We start from the raw sequence: 23,221 nt of genomic DNA on the forward strand, positions 1-23,221 counted from the left end.
AATTGTCCAGCGAGAATCATTCAATAATGACATTTCATTGATTGGAAGTAAAGTTATTGTTTTTAAGTGTCAGTATATTTGTGTTATCGGTGCGAAAATAAGCTTCGAACAAAGAGCTAACATTAAATTTTGTTTCAAAATTGGTAAAACTTTTACCGAAACGTTTCAATTGATGAAACAAGTCTATGGCGATAATTGCCTATCCCGTAGCGGAGTGAACGAGTGGTTTCAACGTTTTCAAAGTGGTCGTGAGGTCATAAATGACGATCAACATGTGGGCCAATCAAAATCCGTGATCACCGGAAATTCCATCGAAACTGTGCGTGAATTCATCAAAATCGGCCGAAATCATCATTGAAATTTATGGAAATGGAATTGAACATCACCAAAACATCGATTTATCGCATTTTGACCGAACATTTGGGCTTACGATAGGTGTGTGCACGGTTTGTTCCGCACAAATTGACTGACGACCAAAAATTGCTCATAATCCAACATTCGAAGGACGATTATTTGACCAAAAATCACATTTTAACCATTAACCACTCCCCGTATTCACCTGATATGGCACCGTGCGAGTTCTTCCTTTTCGGAAAAATGCATTTGCCCATGAAAAGAAAGCGTTATGTAGACGTAGAGACTATTCAAAAGGCTTGCACCGGTATACTGGCGGCCATACCGGCCGACGAGCTAAAACACTCGTTCGGCGTGCTTTTGGACCGTGCAAAAAGCTGTATTGAAGCAAAAGGAGACTATTTTGATAAAATAAATTGATTTTGCCGAAAAAACATTTTTTCTGTTTTTTTTTTTAAGTCCCGTTTACTTTGTAACGCACCGTGTATATTACTATTACCTTGTATATTACTATTGGTTAACAACGTTTATGTACAATTTTATAACTACAGAATTTTTTTATTACTTTATATTATTTTTTAATTTTCAGCTTAATGGCGAAAGTCCAATTTCACATGCCGATGCCTGGGATTTGGCTGCAAGCGTAGGAGCGACATACATTGAGACTTCATCAGCAACACAGGTTAGAATAATTTTTTTTATTTACACTATTTTTGGACACGCTAAAAGAAGAGAAATATGTAGTAAAAGTACTGTAAAATGAAAATGTTTTTAACAAATGGGAAAACAACTCGCCGGCCTAACCTCTTGATTACAGAAATATTGTACAAAATTTCAAAATGACCGATGCAGTCATTTTGAAGTTATGAAAAGGCAAGATTTTGAAAACATGAGTGGTGTGGAAAATGCTTCAGAGATAATAAAAAAGTGTTGAAACCTTAACTCAACGCTTAACTCGATCAAAAACTTTTCTAGGCCCAAGTATCAGATATGAATACCTCCGTGCCGGTACCTACCTTTGTACTAAAAATGACGATTAATTTGTGCGGTAGTTCAAGGAAATTAAGTTTTCATGGCTAAAATCGGTTCCTATGTCCATCGTCCCGAAACTTAGTCTTGCCAGATATTTTGTTATCTAGTCTACAACTACAACTGGAAAAGGGGAAAACATGTAACAGCAAAGTGTTTAGAAGGCGTTTTAAAGCAGTTAGTAACACTCTGTTCGTTGGAAGGCATTGAAAGTAAAAAACCACCCAGCAATGGCTTTAAAGCAAAATCTCTGGTTTTATAGCCTCAGTTGACTGTTGTTGCCAGCAAGTTCAGTTTTGAATCTATTGGACTACAGTTTGTGGCCATTATTGTTGATATTCACCAATGGTCGATCGTGTGAAGACTTCTGTAAAAGCAAAAGATGACAATTTCAAATAAATATTTGCATATAGCTCATTTAATATAAGAATTATTTAATACAATTAGCTTAATTAATGTTTACAAGTCTTCAACCCGTTGTCCCTTACGTGAAATGTAAGTGGTTAAATCGTATGACAGTACTTCGTGTTAAATAATGGGTTGTCAAAAAAGTCTTGCGGTATTTTTATTGAATTTTTTTTTTATTGAAATTGTAATGAATTTTTGATGACTCATGCCCAGCTCTTGACCGATGCTACGGCTGCTACTATGCCGGTCTCTTTAGACCAATTCAGCGATTTTATCGCAATTTTCGACGACAGGCCTTCCGGAGCGTGGCGCATCTTCGACCACCTCTACACCAGAACGAAAACGTTGAAACCATCGTTGTGCGGTGGAAATGAAAACTGTATCGGGTCCATAAACTGCACAAATTTTATTGGCGGCTTGAGATGCATTTTTGCCTTTATCGTGGTAGTACTGTAAAATATGCCGTATTTTATCTTTATTTTGCTCCATGTTTGCGACGCTATAACTCACGAACGACTTAAAAGAAACGGCAATCAATCAAACACGTATTAGCGCGTGAAATGAGCTTTCCAAAAAGTTATAGCATGACCCGAAGCGACGAATAAAACTAGAACAGCGCGCTTTCAGCGCAAACTAGCGAAAATACCGCAAGACTTTTTTGACAACCTAATATACAAGCTATCAATGTCATATTAATTTTCTGATGAATAATTATATGATTGTACTCAAAATAAGTTTTACAAAAGCAAAGTAGACAAGATATAAGTATATGTGGCATTAAGTAATATAATATACATATATACTTTTTAATATTCTTGATTAAAAATTTAATTTATTCTTATTGACTTCAATTTTCACTTTTTGTTTTTTGCAGGATAAAGTCAAAGAAGTCTTCGACACTGCAATTTGGGAAGGACTGACACCCACTGTTTTGCCTCCCACACCAACGCCACCATTATGGAAAAAGATGTTGTGTTTGGCGTAGGAATGCGTCGAAGATATATTAACATAATTACATAATTATGCTTCCTAATGTGGTATAAGTGACAAATAAGCAGCAGAAACCATTTATAGTTATTGCTGAAGACTACACATATAGTATAGAGATATGTCTCCACTGATATTCATGTATTAATGCAAATCGCTTAAGTATGTTATACATATATTGATAGTGATTAAGGTTAGCGTGAAGTCCAGCTTTATAGACTGATTAAGATTAGTTGTACATTTATGTATACACGCTATAGGCACAGATAACTGAAAAAAACATTAAATTCTTTGTTCAAAATATTTACTTATATTTGTATTTAACTTTACTCTTATAAACCCACATTTTTACATGCACCATAATTATTTATAAAATCTCGAATATCAACACATTTATGTTATTAAGTTTGTAATTAAAGGCGAGATTTTGTCAATTGTTAATAGATTAAGAACCGTATCTTCCTTAGAGAGATGACCAGGAATATATCTGCTAAGTACAACATCGTGTTTTAAAAATATAAATATACACATATAATATGCATACAAAGTATTTTTATAAAAACTTTATAAATAAAATTTCACATTCCATCCATTATATATATTTGATTTTTTTCTTTTTCTATTTCATTTTTAATGTATTTCGAGATATGGGCATACATATATTTCGTCAATGATGCCCACGAGAGTTTCGCTGGTGGAAGGACTTAAAAGAAAGACTTAACCTTAAGTATTTTTGTCTGAGGCGCTGTCGTGACAAAAGTCACATAGCTAACATCTTCATATTACATAATATTCTTTACAAACCTCCCAATGCTTATCAATCTTCTCTTGACTATCTCAAGCTTCGCCACATCGAATGCTGTCTTCGTTCACACTTTACAATCAATCAGAGTCCGGGGCGAGCTCTTTGGTTGTCCTCCCATTTAATTAAGCTTCGGAGCTCGGTGAAGTGAATCAGTCCTCTCCTCGAGCAACGCTTAGAAAAGGCAATAAAATCTACGATTCCAACCTACTCTGAATACAGCCTGAAATTTATGATCCCAACTTCTTAAGACGCCTCCTTTATACTTCTTTCTGCGTTTTTTTACTCCCTCAGCCAAGCTGATATTTGATCAACTTTTGCTTTGTTGATCCATTGCGTGGTTTCCTACTTTTTTAAAGAAAAAACACAAATAGAATGAACATTTTTTGGCATTATTTTTTGAAGATTATCTCTTTCATATGTTAGCCGCGGCTACATCTCAAAAAGTCCATCCGTTGAGTCCAATTTTCGATAACCCGTTCGAAATTACTGGTAACTAGTGCATCACCCGTGTGATATGTTGCTGCAAGGGCTGAATCAAAGCGGGTTGTCCGCAAACACTTTAGATTTTACATATTCCCACAGGAAAGAGTCTAACGATGTGGTATCACTCAATCTTGGTTGCCAATCGACCGGCCCAAAACGAGAAATTATCTGGCACCGAAGTGTTCTCTCAACAAATCCATTTATTGATGCGATGTGTGCGCCGCCTTGTTGAAAGCAAATGTCGCCGAGATCACGAGCTTTAATTTCAGGCAACAAATAGATGAAATGGCAGCTATTGAACCTCTTCAGGTAGCTCTTCGTCAAAATTCCCTTTATTTGTTAACATAACCATTGAATAAAATTTAGCTCGAAAACGTCGGATCTAAGAACTTTTTAAGAGCCCATAGAGCGAAGCGATGTCGTCTGTGATTTACGTGAGTACCTGCCGGCGACGGCTTAACCTTACGGTACTTTCTTTGATACATCAATACAATGCGTTGATCGGCGCCGCAAAGTATAAATGCATTTTGCATTTATTTTTGGTACCAATTAGTATAGGTAGATAGGGACACCCTTACGACCTTGGTCGAGTTCGAGGCCGATCTAAAACCTCTGCCGTACTTTGGGTCCGGCACCCGACCGCAGCGCGACTCCACACTGGGTTGAATTTTATATCCCTACCTGCCTTTAGGTTTCAACTACAGCCACAACGAATCTTCACAGAGGGCCAATCCCAATGAGCAGATTGGAGTAAACTCCAAGGACTAACTGCTCCCCGTGGTACCAGGTTAAAGTCTCTGGTAAGGCCTTGTAGCTTTTGCTACTACCAGTTGAGCGCCCACATCTCAATGACTGGTGACATTTGTCGCTTGCGCTTCAAATGTCTTTATATTAGGAATTTCAAATAAAATCGATAATATCTTTTCAAGCTGAGTATTATGGCATAGACTATGCTGACATTTCAAAGCAAGCCCAGAAAGAAAGACTTAGTATGTATAATATAATGTTTTCAACAGTCATTCATTCGGCAATGGTAGTGTCAAATTTAGAAACAGTATACAAGTGCAAATAACTGGATTGACAATCTGCCTCGGATCAATGTTATGGGCATCCACCGATGTCAACGTACACTTTGTTAAGCTTGGCTGATCTTAAAAATGTTACAAATTGGTTGTGGTTTTCCAGTATGATCCAACATTTGTTTTAATTCATGAAGCATGAATTGCTTTTTTGAAATTCGGAAACGCCGTCACCAAATCGGTATACCGATCGAAAGGTGTTTAAATATTTGAATTAAAATCATTAAATAAATACACGTGACTGCCAGTGCTAGTTTTATACAGCTGTTATTTGCTTTCTCATACTGCGTCAGGTGAATGTTTTGCGTTTAAGAATTTGAACATTTAAGTATCTGCGCGTGGTGGTATTCAAATATTAAATTCGTTTGTGACAAATATTTGAAATTGCCTTTAAACATTTATTACAAACAAGGAAAAACGTAAAACCTTTGAAGCCGTAAACAAACTGCTATCCAACACATACTTAATAACATATGAAGATCAAATGTCACACGAACACAAAAAGGTTGTACAAATCTTGGAAACAAATGTACAATGGATTCGGTGTTGCATAGTTTAAAACGACTTTTATCTTGACTGTAAAGTGTAATAACTAAGCACAAAATAAGGATAGAACTGTAATTTAACTCCGAAGATCGCAGTAGCAAGGGACACCTGTGGGAAAAACTTCTGAACAAGTGGTTTAATATACATATCTTCAACTAACAGTGTGAAAATGGATGAAATTGGATAATAATTCCGTCCACTGCCCAGGTAACGCTACTATTAAAATCTACTAAAAGCGTGATAAATCAATAAATAAACGCAATATACTTTAAATTTAAAAGGGTATTAATGGAGCCGGTGTCAAAATTGGACGAAAGGGTGAAATCCCACGTCTCAATACCCGCCCGACCGATTTCTACCAAATTTGGTAGGTACGTCAGATTCCACTGACATTTTTATGTTACAGAGTGAAACTGGGCTTTACTCGGCTTGCACTCCTGCTCTCTTAGAGCACTCGTCAACAACTCGATATAAGGGAACTGTGGGACGGCATTTTAAACTCCTTACGTGCAGCTGCAACCGAAACCATTGGTTTTCGGAAAATGCAAAAGAACAGCTGGTACGACGAGGACAGAAAGAACAGCTGGACCATGAAGAAGTTCGAATAGCAATCACCCGTCTGAAGAACAACAAAGCGGCGGAGGTCGATGGATTGGCGGCCGTTCTATTCAAACACGGCGGCGAAGAACTTATAAGGAGCATGCATCAGCTTCTTTGCAAAATCTGGTCGGACGAAAGCATGCCAAACGGTTGGAATTTAAGCGTGGTCTGCCCAATTCACAAAAAGGGAGACGCTACAATCTTCGCCAACAAATCAACAACTGACTAGATATTCACTATACGCCAAGTCTTGGAAAATACCCGTGAAAAGAGAATCGACACACACCACCTCTTTCAAAGCTGCCTATGATAGCACGAAAAGGAGCTGCCTTTATGCCGCGATTTATGAATTTGGTATCCCCGCAAAACTAATACGGCTGTCTAAACTGACGTTGAGCAACACCAAAAGCTCCGTCAGGATGGGGAAGGACCTCTCCGAGCGGTTCGATACCAAACGAGATTTCAGACAAGGTGACTCTCTTTCGTGTGACTTCTTTAACCTTCTTCTGGAGAAATTAATTCGAGCTGCAGAACTAAACCGAGAAGGAACAATGTTCAATTAGAGTGTACAGCCGCTGGCGTATGCTGATGATATTGACATCATTGGCCTTAATAACCGCGCCGTTAGTTCTGCTTTCTCCAGAATGGATAAGGCAGCGAAGCAAATGGGTCTGGTGGTGAACGAGGGCAAGACGAAATATCTCCTGTCAAAAAACAAACAGTCATCACACTCGCGACTTGGCGCCCACGTCACTGTTGACAGTCATAACTTCAAAGTTGTTGATAATTTCGTCTTCCTTGGCACCAGCACAAACAGCAACAACTTCGGACTAAGTAGACAATTGAGAAGTAAAGTCCTCTCTCGACGAACAAAAACAAAACTCTATAAGTCATTCATTATTCCCATCCTGCAGTGCGGTGCAGATGCATGGACGATGACAACATCTGATGAGTCGGCGTTGCGAGTTTTCGAGAGAAAAGTTCTGCGAAAGACTTATGGCCCTTTGCGCGTTGGCCACGGCGAATATCGAATTCGACGGAATGTAGAGCTGTACGACGACATTGACATAGCTCAGCGAATTAAAAGACAGCGGCGATGCTGGCTAGGTCATGTCGTCCGAATGGACGAAAACACTCCAGCTCTGAAAGTGTTCGACGCAGTACCAGCCGAGGGAGGCGGAAGAAAGGAAAGAAGTCCACTCCGTTTGAAGGACCAGGTGGAGAAGGACCTGGCTTCGCTTGGAATCTCTAATTGACGCCATCTTGTGAAAAAAAGAAATGTTAACTCGGCTATAATCGCCACCATCCATATGTGGACCCGGTGCTTATAGTTGAATTTTTTCCAAAAATATCGGTCAATACAAGTATGTACGATATTACAGGTGGTGCAAAACCTTCCGATGGCGCCCGGGTAATGCATTCTTCAGTATATCGGTTGTGGCAAGCAGTGTAGCGTACCATTGTTTATTTACGTGTATTTAAGGAAAGAAAAGAAACTGCACACTTTCAATTCCATATATCTTATGAAGTAGCCATTTTACCGTAAAGTGGCTCTATTGTTGGAAAGCGTGATAAGTTCTGCTTCCATTGTTTTTTTCCCCCAATTGTAATATCATTTTCGAGATGCTCGAATCAAAGAGCACGTGCGTAGGAAAATTGTGCGCAATTACTGCACCGAAAAAAGTATTTCATACAGAAAATGGTGTGAAAAATATCATAACAAGGTTCAAGGAAACCTGTTATCTAAAAGATTTATCTAAAAGTGGGCGAAAAAGTCCCTAGTGCTCCCAATCTTGAAGCAAAGGTGTTGGCCTTAATAACACTAAACAAATCAATGTCTGTGCACGATTTGGCGAAAAAAGCTAAAACCACTGCTACTATTATTTAAAGAATGAAGCAAAGAAATAAAAACTTATAATAAACCAAAATTTTCAAAAAAAAGTGAAAGACAAGTAAAAATAGGGAAAACAAGGCTGCGGAAGTTGTACGATCTTTTGCTAAAAGATTCTGTTGATTGCATTATAATGCAATACATATGTATGTATGTATATAAAATTGACTCGAGAACATTACCAGGTCTCCCATTTAATACAAAACAAAAAGATGGTACTATCGACCAGTCAGTGTCAACAATTGAAATAGAAAAATTTGGCGGGAAAATACTCATCTGGCATGCTATTTGCTCTTCTGCCATTTCATTTTTCCAAAATGGTACTATTAAATTATAAGAAGGAGTGTTAAACCATGACCTTATTTTTGTTAGTCATCGCGTTAACATTACTTTTGGCCCGATTTTCAACATACTACGCTCATTTGTATGGGAGGTGAGCGTGGTTATTATCAGATTTCTTCCATTTTTGAACTGTATATGGAAATGCCTAAAGGAAACGACGAGTAGTTTTTGAACAGTACCGTTATAAGGGGAGTTAGCGGGGTTATCGTTCGATTTCATGTATTTTCACACTGTAAGTAGGACTTCATATAGCATTTGCATGAGCAAATTTGGTTGTTGTAGCTTTAGTAGTTTAGGAGATACGTATATTAAACTTATTAGAGGGCGGGGTCACGTCTACTTTTACAAAATTGTTTGCTCAAAGATGCCCCTTACTACTGCAAACCCCTGTGCCATTGTTTAGTGCATAGTTATGGCACTTTATATGTTTTTGGTTAATGGCGATTTGTGCGCGGGGAAGTGATTCGATTATGCCCAACGAACTTGTAATTCTTTTTGTACTATGGAACCCGCATACCAGGTTTCATCAACATATTTCAATTTTTACTCAAGTTACAGCTTGCACAGACGGGCGGATGGATAGACAGACAGTCACCCGGATTTAAACTTTTCTCATAATCCTGATCATTTACATATATACGCATATATATAAATCTACATTTATCTCGATTAGTTTTAGGTGACACGTACAACCGTTAGGTGAACAAAACTATATTACTTTGTAGGAATAGGTTGCAAGAGTATAAAAACGTAAAAAGTATGACATTAGAAGAATGTTTTACAAAATTTTTACAGATAAATATTAGAATATAGGCGGTTTATACGTGGCGAGTCCCAAACCCAGCGCATAACCCTGGGAGGGATGGTTCACCTTTTCACCTTAGCTCGCCTTCCAACGGATGTTTTTTGGCTACCCAGAGGATACTTGGTCTAAGACCGAAGCTGCTTGAGCCATATGTAAAAGAATCGTTTCTGGCTACTCCCAAGTGAATGGCGCTCATAAAACTTTCCTCACTTGCGTAAACTTCTATAAATGAGTCCACTTGCACTTGGTATCTCAAATTGACGCCAAATTGCGAAAAGAAGAAACTACTGGCGCAGTGTTGTCGACTCTGATATAAGCGCTTAGCGGTGGCTACGCCAGTAAAGAAAAAGAAGAACATGGCAATAGTAGCAATTATACAAACGAGTGTCCCAAAAGAGAAATTGTGGTGCCACTCATAACCTTATGCTGGATAATTCGAAACAAAAGAATCAAGATTAATTCGTTCCATAATAGTTTCCCAAAGTCTGGAAACGCTACAAAGTTTTTAACACTAAAAGTCGCTTTAAAACGTTCATAAGACATACCATATATAAAAATACTTGTAACTTCAGCAATTTTGTAAAAAAAATTTGAAACAATATACTTAGCATCCATTCAAAAAAATAAAAAAAAAACGTTATCTATCCCTAAAAAGCAGTAATGTAGAGGAAAATTGATATTGTTGTAAAGCTTTTCGATCACAAGAAAAAACCAAACAAAACTAACGGCTTTAAAGTTAGATATTTTATGCATACAGATTTTATTTTATTAAGAATTGATGTGGTTTGCAAAATTCCAAAAGAGACAACTGTTTTGTGGTGTCGCTTTTTATATTGTCTCTTGACTTAAAATCTCCTTCTGTTAGATCTTCTTCTGCGGTTCTGCTGACGTCTCCTGCGTCGTAGCCTTCTTCTGCGTTCTTGAAGTTTCATTCTTTTCATAGCATTGCGTTGTTTTCTCAATTGTTTACGCAGTGTTCTATTCTTGCGCTTTTCTTCTCTTATTTCTTTTATTCTGGTGTCATCGTTACTCGTGGAACTTACTGTAGTAGTTTCAGAGGATGATGATGAAGAACTGTCTGCCGATGAAGATGAAGCTGGCGATGAACTGGATGCTGGGGATGAACTGCCAGACGATGATGAACTGCTCGCTGGTGATGAACTACCAGACGATGACGATGAAGTATCAGCTGGTGATGAACTATCAGACGATGACGATGAAGTATCGGCTGGTGATGAGCTACCAGACGATGAGGATGAAGTATCAGACGTTTCACCGGCACCGTTAACCTGACCGTAGTTCAGGATCGCAACGCTCACGACTAGTAACAGTAGTATTTTCATGGCTGCCATGCACTCTATTGTACAAGTTATCTTCGAATGAATCTCTAGTGCGACCACCAACGATATTTATACTATTATTGTATTCTCTAACTCTGTATTAGTACTGTATTACTGTGTAGCATGCTTTTTTAAGTCCAGGCTAACTGACACCTGAGCAAATACTACAAAACAAGAGCAGAACCAATTGCGTACGCAAAAATGAAAGCTTTCACCTTTTTTCTTGGAAATTTATAAGAAAAATATAAATATTGTCAATAGTTTAACTGAACTTAATACAAGTATATCTAAACGGTAATTATCCAAGAAACACATGACAAATACGTACTAGTGTGGTAAACTTCATTTAGAACTAACATATGCATATGCTAGCAGAGTTTCGATGGCAAAAACTTAAACTATTACTCTGGCAATTTGTATGAGGCGTCTGCAAGAGTTACTTGCGAAAAATGTTGGAAAAGAAGGTATCTTTGGAGCAACCGTTGGTAAATTCTGCCTCCACGAGAAAAGATCCCCAAATTCGTTGCGGCTGATTGACTTCGCCGCTGTCTCAAATATGGTTATCTGTAGTATATTCCAGTATAAGAAAATTTATTAAACCACCTCGGTATAAGAAAACTGAGGGAAGGCATTTCAAACCGAAACCAACGAAACCATTGGTTTTCGGAAAAGGCAAAAAAACAGCTGGTACGATGAAGAGTGCCGTGTGGCAGCGGAGAGAAAACAGACTGGGGGATGGGATAGATTCCGAAAGCTGAAGAAGGAAGCGAGACGCGTTTGCATACAACAAAAGAGAGAGGTCGAAATGCGTGAGTATGAAGAACTTGACAAGCTGCATACTCTTGTAGAATCCACAAAGGTGATCTAGTGACTGCTGCCCAGAGCATACCAAAATTATGGAGCAAACTCTTCTCCAACCTGCTGAAAGGTAGTGAAAGCATAGTGTCAGGAAAAGGCGAACCCTATTCCCCAATCGATGACGATTAAGCAAACATTCCAATGCCCGACCCTGAGGAAGTTCGAACAGTAATTACCTGTCTGAAGAACAACAAAGCGGTGGGGCCCATGGATAGCCGGCCGAGCATTTTAAACACGGCGGCGAAGAACTGATAGGGGGCATGCATCGGCTTCTTTTCAAAATATGGTCAGACGAAAGCATGCCCAACGATTGGAATTTAATTGTCTTCTGTCCAATCCACAAAAAGGGAGACCCTACAATCTGCGTCAACTACCGTGGGATAAGTCTCCTAAACATCGTATATAAGGTTCTAACCAGCGTATTGTGTGAAAGATTAAAGCCCACCGTCAACAAACTGATTGGACCTTATCAGTGTGGCTTTAGACCTGGAAAATCAACAACCGACCAGATATTCACCATGCACCAAATCTTGGAAAAGACTCGTGAAAAGAGAATCGACACTCACCACCTCTTCGTCGATTTCAAAGCTGCTTTCGACAGCACGAAAATGAGCTGTCTTCATGCCGCGATGTCTGAGAAAAGAAGGCTCTATAAGAGAAGTTATAGAGCCAAGCAGTCGAAGGAAGCCAGAGAATTTACAGCAAGTACGCCAGCATGCAGCAGAATGCCGAAGATCAGAATCAAAGGAAGCCAGACAGACCAACTGTCATAGTTAATATTTTAACTAATTTGGGGATGTTATACATTATTTCCATCATAAGTGACACTCCGCGAAGAAAATTATAACGTTCCCCACCTCCAGCCCCCCCAATATTCTACTCTGGATCCGCCCCTGTTTTGTTTTGGCGTAGACACCGCTTACTTAGTTATAGCCGAGTTTTCAACAGCGCGCCATTCGATCTTTTCACTATTTGGTGGCAAATCGAGATACGAAGCGCAACCAGGCTCTTCTTCACCTTAACTCGAAAACCTTCAAGCTGCTATCTGTTAATTCGTTGAACTGTGTCGATGTCGTCGTATATATCGTACAGCTCATCGTTCTATCAATGCCAATGCGCAAAGCACCATAAATCTTCGGCAGAACTTTCTTTCGAAAACTCGCAACGTCGACTCATCAGATGTTGCCGTCGGACATGCCTCTGGAGCATATAGCAGGACGATAATAATGAGTAACTTATAGAGTTTGGTTTCTGTTCGTCGAGAGAGGACTTTACTTCTCAAACTTTGTCTCTTTGACTGAGGTTATTTTGGAAATAACGACATTAGCGCAAGATATATCCATGAAATGAAAAAAATAATATTTCTATTAGTATGATATCATTCAATAGGATAGATTTTACTATTTGTCAAAATAGATACAAATATAAGTAAAGGAAAGGTACAGTTAACTTCGTACGTTTTATAGAAACAGTAGTAGGTTTTGTTAAGTTTACGAAATATTCCCCGAATTCTATGTACTATGTACAATGATAGACTCAGTATACGGTGGTTCCAACAGTCAATAAGTCTTCATTCGGCAGTGGCAGATTGACAACCTGCCTCTCCTTAGGAGAATCAACAGATGTCAACGTACACTTTGTTAAGCTTGGCTGATCTTGAATTGCTCTATATCAAAATTGTGAAACGCCTTCACCAAATCGGTATACAGATTGCAATTTCTTTAAATACTTGAATGAAAATCTTTAAATAAATACACGTGATTGACAGTGCTAGTTTTATACAGCTGTTTTTATTTGTTTCCCGATAATGCGTCAAGTGAAAGTATTGCGTTTAAAAATGTGAATATTAATTGTCGGCGCGTGGACGCAGGCAAATATTAAACTCTCTAGTGCCAAATATTTCAAATTTTCTTTAAATATTTATTATAAAAAAGGAAAACGTAGAACCTTTGACGCCGTGAATAAACATCCGACAAAGACACACTAAATGACATATTAAGATCCAACGTCACACGAACACAAAAAAGGTTGTACCAATCTGGGAAACAAATTTCCGGTTTTTCGTAGTTTAAAGTGACTTTAATCTTGACTGTATTTCTTGATATGGTGTGAAAATAATCCCTTACAAAGGTTATGTTTAAAACCATACAATTTGATACAGCTTTCTAAAGAAAAACGTCAGAAGTATTAAATTTAACAGCGCAAATATTCCAGCAAGGTGGTACAACAAAGTAGTTAAAATTATAAATGGACTACTCGACCAATTTGAACCGCAATCGAGTAGTGGATCCAATGCTTGGCACAAGCGTTTAGCGAAACCGCAAAACTTGCCGGCTCCATTGAACTTGAATGTTTAACCGTAGCAGGGAGGATTTCAATAATGATTTCGTTGATTTTTAATGAATTCACGCACAGTTTCGATGGAATTTCCGGTGATCACGGATTTTGATTGGCCCACATGTTGATCGTCATTTATGTCCTCACAACCACTTTGAAAATGTTGAAACCACTCGTGCACTCTGCTACGGGATAGGCAATCATCGCCACAAACTTGTTTCATCAATTGAAACGTTTCGGTAAAAGTTTTACCAATTTTAAAACAAAATTTAATGTTGGCTTATTTTCGCACCGATAGCTCAAACATACTGACACTTAAAACGCAATAACTTCACTTCCAATCAATGAAATGTCATGATTGGAAGATTCTCTCTGGACAATCTATAAAGATAGCAGATTCTAATGCGCCAGACGATGTATAGATGGCGCCACAGGGGGCGCTAGATTCAAAAAGTCCTGTTTACTTTGGAACGCACTTTTTATAAGGGATCTAGGGCGAGCTTTCATCCGATTTTATCCTTTCTAAGCACAAAAATGCTCCGTTATAAGAAAAAAACATTCTCTAAATTTTATTAAGATAACTCACATATTGGCCGATATATGTAGGCGCAATAAAGTCACCCGGTCGTTCGAAAATCTTTATATTAGGTATATGGGGTCTAAGGGAATTGCTATATTAGAAGTAGGCATGGTTGTAGGTCAGCCGGGTCCGAAGTATATGGTTTCACCTAAAAGTGTGCGGTGCCACGGCCATCGTCCTAGTATAACCCCGGGTGTAATGTCTGTGGCATATCTAGTTATTGATTTGGGACTCGTCCTCACTTTTTTGTCAAGGAACACATTTTCATACCAAGTTTTATCAAGATATTTTAATTTTTACTCAAGCTACAGCTCGCACTAATGGACGGACGGACTTGTCATCCTGATAATTTATATATAAAACCCTATATCTATCTCGATTAGTTTTAGGTGATACATACAACCATTATAATGTATGAACGGAACTATTATACTCTGTAGCAACTGGTTGCAAGCGTATAAAATACTCAATATTTTAGAAACACCCAAGCCAGCAATATATGTCGGACTAGAATAACGAGAATTTTCGTTTATTGAAGTCCTTCAATGAGGGCTACATTAATGTTGCCGCCTATAAAATAGTCTCCATTCAATATTATGCACTTCAGTTCTACGATTTTCATCTATTATGCAAAACGAGGGCCTTTTAAGGTTCTCTTCACTGCTCGGAAATGGCAAAAAGTGAAGTGGAGCCATATCTGTTGAATATTTAGGTTGGGGCATCCTTACGATATTGTTTTTAGATAAGGACTCATGAAAAAGCAACGAAGTATGAGCTTTTACGATACGAAAATCGCCAAAGTCATAAAAACACATCTAACCTTAGCGGCTGCCACAGACAAAATAAGCAATAAATACAACTGAAAATTATATTGTAATTCAGGGACAGATTTTCAAGAAAATAAAAAACAAGTAAGGAAGGCCTAAGTCCGGATGTAACCGAGTAGTTCACTCTCTTGCAACTTATGTTGCGTATGTGGGTAGTATTGACCTGATTTTATTTATTTTTGGCATTATCACATACTTGTATTATTAATAGAAAAATAAGCTGAGTTTCAGTAAGATACCTTACTACCATTACCAATAAATAAAGAGTAAAGTGAGCTAGATGTTTAAAATTTTCACTCGATTTCATCCACAGCGTAGACACCGCTTACGCGTCATTCCCGAGTTAACAACAGCGCGCCAGTCGTTCTTCCTTTTCGCAGTTTGGCGCCAATTGATGATTCTAAGTGTAATCAGGTCCACATGGTCTTTCCAATGGAGTAGAGGTCTACCATTTCCTCTGCTTCCTCGGCGGGTACTGCGTCAAATACTCTCAGAGCTGTAGTGTTTTCATCCATTCGAGCGACATGACTTAGTCAGCGTAGCCGCTGTCTCTTAATACGCTGAACTATGGCAATGGTATTCGCCGTTACCAATGCGCAAACGACCAAAAATCTACCGCAAAATATAGCAAGACGGGAATGATGAGTTTCTCGCAGGATTTGGTCTTTGTTCGTTGAAAGAGAACTTTACTGTCTACTCAGTCCGGAGTAGCACTTGTTGGCAAGTGTTATTCTGCGTTCTATTTTAAGTCTGACGTCCGTTCCAAGATAGGCGGAATTATCTACGACTTCGAAAATATGGCTTTTAACAGTGACGTGGGAGCCACGTCGGACCCTTTGCTTTGGCTTCTTTGTCCAACCTGGAGAAAGCAGAACTAATGCTCGGTTGTTATGGCTATGATATCGATGGCATACTACAGCAGCTTAACACTTTTTTAGAAAATTGTACCTTCTATGTTTTGTTCTTCAGCTCAAATTATTTTTATGTCTGAAACCTTATTTGATATCAAAAGGCTCGGAAAGGCCCTTCCCGATCCTGACATAGCTTTTGCGTCCGACCGTATTCTACAAAGAACCTGATGCATGCTCTTTATCAGTCCTTCACCGCCGTATTTGAATAGTTCGGCTGGCAATTGATCGACCCCCACGCTTTGTTGTACTTCAGACGGATAATTGCAATTCGAACTTGTTCATGATCGGGCAATGCAACGTCTGCTTCATTGTTACGATTGCGGAATCGGGTTCATCATCTCGCTCCATATTTCAGTTTGCTCTAGGCATCAGTCACTAGATCACCTCTGGGGGTTCTACGAAAGTATGCTCTGGTCTTGAAACCTTCTGTTAGTCACGCACCAAATGTGGTTGAAGTCAGTCTGGGTTTCAAAATCTCTACATACATTAGGGGCAAGGTGAAGTAATAACTCGAATTTGTCCATTTTGAACACAAAGATACAATACTATACGAGAAAATTATTTCCGAATTTCCATACAAGATATCACGGAGAGAATCCTTAGGCGTTGGGGTCCATATATTCGGGACCTAAGGTCTTTAAAAGTTATGTCCCGATTTCGAATGGTTTCTGATCTAAAATAGAGTACCTCAAAGGCACTATTTGAGTAAAGTTTATTTCGGTAACGTGAGTGGCTCTTGTTTTACATTGGTACATAAAAGCACCAGAAAATTATATTTCAAAAAAATGTATTTTGTTAAGTTCATAGTACTGTCCTCAATTACTACGCCAAATATGAGCGCGTATCGGTTAACTAGTTTATTTACAGCAGCTGCTTAAGTTGGTATACTTCAGTAGTGCGTGGCGATTTTTATAATGGATAAAAATATCGAACAAAGAATTTGTCTCCAATTTTGTGTTTCTAACCTAATTTAGTGTGCGGAATTGTTGTCAATGTTGGAAAAGGCTTACGGTGATTCAGTTTTATCAAAAACACAATCCTACGAGTGGTACAAAGCCGTTGAGAGATCGTTGAAAACGTGCCTCATTCTGGACGACTTTCGACTTATTCAACTAATGAATATATTAAGAAAGTGAAAAACATGGTTCTTGAAAATTGCCTCGCGAGTCCGTTCGAATGATTTTGGTGGATATCAAGGGATCGTCTCAGTGTCATCCTCCGAAAAATCACTTATTTTCGCTATTTTTTTTTTAATGTTAAAATTAACTAATCGGTGCGGTTTTCTTTTACAAATAAATATGTACATTTATGACGAATACAAAATCATTTTTTATGTTTATTTATTGGATGTATGATAGTTAAATAGCTTGTTGAAATGACACGTAAAAAATAGGATACTGTACAATGTTCACGATTGCGGCCGCAATTTTGAGGTAATTGGAGTGTTATTTAAAATTGCGCATGCCTAACTTTTTCGTGCCTCAAAAACGCTTGAGACTTTTCAGCTTCCATAGCACGACAGAGAATGACATTAAAAATGTCCTCTCTATATTGAAATTAGATTTCTTTAAAATTCTTCCTTTAAGAGTGGAAACCGTTTTGAAAAACACCTTTCTGAGAAAAACGGGTTTAAAGATTAAAGTCGCTCCGTTCCTCACTCTGTTCCCTTTCTACAATAAACGCAATAGTGACTATAATAATTTGAATTTCGATTTCAAAATTTGAGAGAATGTTTATTATAGAGTATTCTATCCGATAATGCAATAAAGCAAAAATCGATTTTTGGAAAATTTTACAGTGAGACGATCCACGCTCACTGTCCATCATTGTATACGGTTTCTATTGAGCCCTCCCATATACTTTAGAATGTGAAATTAAATGTTTATAACGTATCTTTTTAGTGAGTTATCGCTATTTTTTTAGCAATTTTCAATATAACCGTTGTAAGGAGAATGGGCTGAGTTATCAAACGATTTTACTTGTTTGCACATTTTCCAAAGAAGTGCCGAAAATATTTATTCTGAGCAAATTTAATTGATATAACTTAAGTGGTTTGTAATTTATGTATTTTAAATCTTATAAGAGGCGGGGCCAATCGTGCTTTCACGTTTCTCCAATTCCCTTATTCCATTCAATATATTGATGGCCGTCCTTGACGTGATTCGTAGTCAACGCGTTCTGGACTCTCTATGAATAATTTGTCCCAATCAAAAACACTTGCTCAATTATCACTGAAGGTGACCGTTTCAGCACTAGAAATTTGATTCCACACAAAAAATTTAATGGAACTTCTTTGTTGAATAATTTCACTCATCGTAAAAATTGCCGAATGCGCTTTATATACTTCAGAAAGACAAGCGTATACTTGACACTGGTGATTATTTTGATGCGACATTTGGCACAGATGTCACTGACAGTCATAACAACCTAAAAAAAGATTATTCGACGAATAGGTGTGCCCGCGAAGTTTAAATAATTCAAGTCTTACTATTTTTTGCATACAGTAGCATATACATAACTCCATATTTATTATTGATAAATTTAAAGTGTTAAAAACTAAACAATTCTCTCAGTGCATCATATTGCGAGAGTATAATAAGCATAGCCATAAAAGGGGTAGCGATAATTAAGTTATGAAACCTAAAATAGAAAACGATATAAGTCCAGTATATGAAAAACAACAGTGCGTTTTAAGACCATAAGCTACAAAGCAGAAAGAGAAACAGTATACAATTTCTTCCAACAAATACTTATTCTCTCCGAAGCTACAGTACTTATAAAATAGTTAACATTTTGCTCTAGGATACTATTGTCTTAATGCTCTCCACAGTTGAGGAACACAAGTTCTTTCCGATCGATTTTACGGCAAACGCGATTACTTAGTGCGGCTTGAAACAGCGGTTCGTTTAACAATTGATGATCGGAGAGTATTTAATTTAATGAATAGCCCACTTTTGCAGCCAGCACTGTCGAATGCAAATATGTATTCATGTGTTTGGTTAAAATATTGGAATTTTATTATGAATAGAAGTTGATAAAAAATTCAGACATGCAATTATTTATTTAAGTGTTACGGATGGTATCTAATAAAACAGAATCAAAGAAATACATATATAAGAATAATAACAATACTTTGAAAGAACAATGCCGGTATAAATAAAGTGGAGACATCGAAGTCCTGGAGTTTTAGTACCCAGCGCACATTAGCGAAATATTAATAATTTGCATTAATGGACCTTCAATTTACTATTTACAATAACAATAATGCTTCGAACGAACTATTTTTATATTGCAATATGCACAACAGTCCCTAGAAATGAAGCAGTTGACCTGTAAGAGTGATCTTCTCATACTATGCGGAGAGTTTAAAAAATAGCGAATTCGACCCGCTACTCTTTTTGGTATATTAGTTAGGCATTATTTCTTTATTAAGAAGGTTAACAGTTACTTTTGTCTCACAGCCGTCAGTTCCATAAAGCACTACTGGAGTCTATTTATGGGATAAAAGTAAATTCAAAACAAAGTGTTAAAAAAAAAAAGATTGGTAGGCGTGGTTTCGGATTTTAACTGTTTCATAATTTAGCCTAACATATGCGTTATACATATCTTCAATCTGCATGAGTATCAATTCCGTTTCGCTCGAACCTAGCGCTTCCTTAAGTGTCTTCATTGTTTTGTTTAACTCAATATTCGTTCAAAGTCTGGATACCGCTCAAATAATAGCATATTTATTTGAATTGCAATATTGCGTCTTTTTTATTTTGTCGATTTATTTAAATACATTTTGGTGCGCTCTAGAGTGCTTGCTTTGGTCTATATTCTGTATAAATAGACTGTGCAAGCGAAGTGCTATATTTAAAATCTTGGATTCAGCAATTGATCGAGTTAAGCAAAATGAGGTGCATTACGGTTGCGTGTATTGTTTTTATATCATTTGTACTGTTGCTGCAAATGGAAAAATGCGATTCTGCTACCAGTGATACTACCACTACTACTGAGGACGATAGTGACACTTCTACGACTACCGCAACTGATACTGAAACTGACAGTTCCAGCTCCAGCACCGCAGCGAAAACTGAACTGATTAAAGAATTAAGAAAGAAAATAAGACGTCTAAGAAGAAGGCTAAGAATATGTAGGGAAAATAATGTAAAACTAAGGAAATCATTGAGAGTAAGGACAAGAGCGCTGCGCTTACTGCGGACAAGGCATACAGTTATAGTTCAACGCCATAAAAGATGTATACGACGCATTAGACCTGTAATAATTAATAGGGATGGTTAATGATAACACATCTCCTGGAGGCGTTTAAGTCTATAAATGCTGGCAATACATAACGTAACAATTTATAATAGGTGCATTGGTATGTATGCATTTGAGAAGACTAATAACTGTTTTTTTGTAATTCAAGAAAATAATAAATTAATCATGTGAAATTTTACAATTTGTAATTACAATAAAATACTTACGATGTGTATATACTATGTCATACATACAGCTGAATGTTTTATTGATTTACACTACCTATCCAAAAAGGTAATGAAATAAAAGGAGAGTTCCAAACCTTTTCTTTAACCACTTATGTTTTAGATAAATAACACAGTGGAGAGATTTTAAACCACGATTTTGTTGCACACAACTAAAGGGTGATCGATTTCGATGTTTAATACTTTTTTCAAGAAGAAGCGCATAAACTTCAAATTTAATGGCGAATGCTTATTGTCATTCATTGTCATCATAAGAACATTCTTTGGCATTTATACTTTGAAAATTATCTCTTTCAAATGTTGGCCGTGGCTACGTCTCAGATGGTCCTTCCGTTGAGTCCACGCGTGATGTATCGCTCCAAGGCCTGACTCGAAGCAGTGTTGTTCGTATATACTTCAGATCATACAGAGAAAAAACATAAATAAATACATTTTTTAAAGCCGATGATATTTCAGATCATAAATAAATTTCAAAGAAGATTTTCGGGGTTCCCAAATACAAAAAATATTAAAATTTATGGAATTAATTAAAAAATTAAGATTTTTTTTTAAATTTCAATCCTTTATTTGGGGTTAAATAAAATATTATTTTTAATAAGAATTTTCAGTCTTTATTTGCTACACTGGTCTAAAGTTGACTGAAATTGGTTTAAATCTTTCATAAGACCCTGTTAGCGTATCGCATAAGCTCCGATAAGTTGCAGCCGAGATTTCTATCACGACCTGTGGTCTTGTTATTATATCTCAAACAAACAATATGTAATAATTTAAAGCTCTCTGTATATAGCGAGCACGTGAACACTGAATTAATTGAATTGCTCAGAAGTTATTTGAAATCTTCCCGACAAATGCATGTTGATAGAGCAACAAATAGCGACTGCAGCCATATGTAGAGTTGAAAAGCATTGGAGGTTGGCACATAAACCAGGAATAAATAACTGCTGCGCATGCCTTGGAAATTCATTCAGAAATTTTTGGCGGTATTTCTGCTCTCTGTTGACATTTTTCAACAAACAACAAGCTCAGCGGCAGGTATGTTATCAACGCAGAAGAGCTTGGCGAACAATGACGACCAACGAAGTGCCACGAAAGCAACATTGCATTCGTCCTTATTAGACTGCACGAGGACATAAATTCAGTCAGTTATTCTCCAAACGTGCCGGCGTGCAGATCACATATATTCCGAGAAAGTGGCTTAGGCATTTACCGAATGGTCAATTTATAAATTGCATTTATGAATTTATACGCGCCAATATACATTATTCACAGCTTCATATATATAATGGTGTCTGGGTACATACTCATTGTGTCGGATGACGCGTGCTGTGTATGAAGAAGTTTGTGTTTAAGCTTACAAGTGAGTGTATGTACAATATAAACAAGGCTGTACAAATTGTTGCTTTACCTTTGACGGTTCACCGGCTATAAAATGCATGTGTGTATTGGTGTGAGATTAAATGCGTAAATAAATTGAATTTAAATACTTCCGCCATTGTCCTGCTGCGCGGGAGGTTACAAAGCCACTGTGAAGTCGAAAGCGCTCCAGGGCTTTATAATGCAGATAGCTAAGGAAATGAAACAGACAAGCAGACAAAGCGGAAACGAAAGAAGCTGCAAGGCATAAGCAGTGGCGTTAAGTCCCCAAGGGACGTCTCTCGAAGAGTGCTGCAAACAGTTCTTAAATTCAAGGAAAGTGAAAGCAAAAAATAATGAAATTTCGCTAAATTTGTAGCAGATTAAAGTAGTAGGGACAAATTTCAAACAAATCCATTATAAAAAAAAATCATGTTTCACTGATAAAATAGATAAAAATCATGTAAAATACAAACAGTGTCGCATGGAATTGCTTGATGGTGTTATTCTGATTTCTGCCTACGTCTCGCTTCGTCTGTCTCGTCAATAAAATAGAAACGCGTTTGCAAGCTCTGTGCTAACGAGCGTCTGGGGAATATGGGCGTGCAACACATGGAAATTGCGCGGCATACCAACAGACGCAGTGGGCATAATAAAATGCGCGCGAAAAAATTAGCTTTAATATAAGCAATGCTCAACTGAATTAAAGTTTTGTTGTTAGAAAAAGGGAAAACAGCAGTGTAAAGGGAAAAACAACAGTGTCAATAACAAGTTTGAAGAGAAACACCATGGTGTATTTTATGGTGTTATTATTAAGCAAGACTGTTTCCCTCCAAATACTTTCATTCTTGACAATTTGTCAAATCGCAATTATATATTTAAGCAAACATTATATCGACTGCCAAATAAATTAACCGCAAATAGCTGTTACACATAGCTTAAACAGCTGATTAGTTATCTTAACGACGATGTTATTCTCTATTAATTATTGCATATACATTTCTAGTGTTTTGGAGTATACCAATAACTATAAAATTACTTAAGGAGTTGAGTGTCAGAAAACCAAATATTTTGAAGTACACATAACATAAGTATATATGCCAAAATTAAGTTCTTTCCATTTGCTAGTGATGGGTAACAGAAAGTTGGCTAGAATATTTCCGAAAAAATAGAATTCGCCCAAAATAGCGGCCTTTTCA

At 37.4% G+C, this 23,221-nt stretch overlaps 3 protein-coding genes across 12 annotated transcripts in view; 2 read left to right on the forward strand and 1 right to left on the reverse strand.

The window, feature by feature from the left end:
- LOC120774382 overlaps positions 1 to 3,319 on the forward strand; it is a 75,877-nt gene extending 72,558 nt beyond the window's left edge. Inside the window, exons 6-7 of the mRNA XM_040103992.1 lie at positions 944 to 1,036; positions 2,666 to 3,319. Of these exons, the coding sequence (XP_039959926.1) occupies positions 944 to 1,036; positions 2,666 to 2,776 (204 nt within the window). The 3' untranslated portion in view covers positions 2,777 to 3,319. The remainder of the gene's footprint in view (positions 1 to 943; positions 1,037 to 2,665) is intronic.
- Positions 742 to 21,528, reverse strand: LOC120774384 (suppressor protein SRP40-like). 5 transcript variants are annotated; one of them, XR_005705243.1, is made up of 4 exons: positions 21,292 to 21,528; positions 20,652 to 21,063; positions 1,371 to 1,750; positions 742 to 1,076 (listed from the first exon to the last, which is right to left on the reverse strand). XR_005705243.1 is itself a non-coding variant. In XM_040103995.1 (3 exons), the coding sequence occupies exon 3, from the start codon at positions 10,679 to 10,681 to the stop codon at positions 10,175 to 10,177; it is 507 nt and encodes a 168-aa protein (XP_039959929.1). In that variant the 5' UTR covers positions 10,682 to 10,833; positions 20,652 to 21,063; positions 21,337 to 21,528; the 3' UTR covers positions 10,118 to 10,174. The 5 variants fall into 5 exon arrangements, 2 of the variants coding, with proteins under 2 accessions (XP_039959929.1, XP_039959928.1); XR_005705242.1 differs by having other exon boundaries at positions 1,043 to 1,750; XM_040103995.1 differs by lacking the exons at positions 742 to 1,076; positions 1,371 to 1,750 and adding an exon at positions 10,118 to 10,833 and having other exon boundaries at positions 21,337 to 21,528.
- A 307-nt stretch (positions 21,529 to 21,835) lies between these two features.
- The window catches only part of LOC120773776, a 179,904-nt gene continuing 178,518 nt past the window's right edge, over positions 21,836 to 23,221 (forward strand). For 3 of the 6 annotated variants that reach the window (XR_005705188.1, XR_005705189.1, XM_040102860.1), the window contains exon 1: positions 21,836 to 22,026. The gene's annotated coding sequence lies outside the window, so the exon portion shown is untranslated. Of the gene's footprint in view, positions 22,105 to 23,221 lie in introns of all 6 variants that reach the window. The other 3 variants (XM_040102861.1, XM_040102862.1, XM_040102864.1) reach the window with 3 other exon arrangements.

The sequence above is a fragment of the Bactrocera tryoni genome, chromosome 4 (assembly GCF_016617805.1).
Source record: "Bactrocera tryoni isolate S06 chromosome 4, CSIRO_BtryS06_freeze2, whole genome shotgun sequence".
Classification (NCBI taxonomy): Eukaryota; Metazoa; Arthropoda; class Insecta; order Diptera; family Tephritidae; genus Bactrocera; species Bactrocera tryoni.

Coding starts and splice junctions, on each gene's coding strand:
- LOC120774384 (XM_040103995.1), bottom strand. CDS start 10,681: ATGGCAGCCATGAAAATACTACTGTTACTAGTCGTGAGCGTTGCGATC.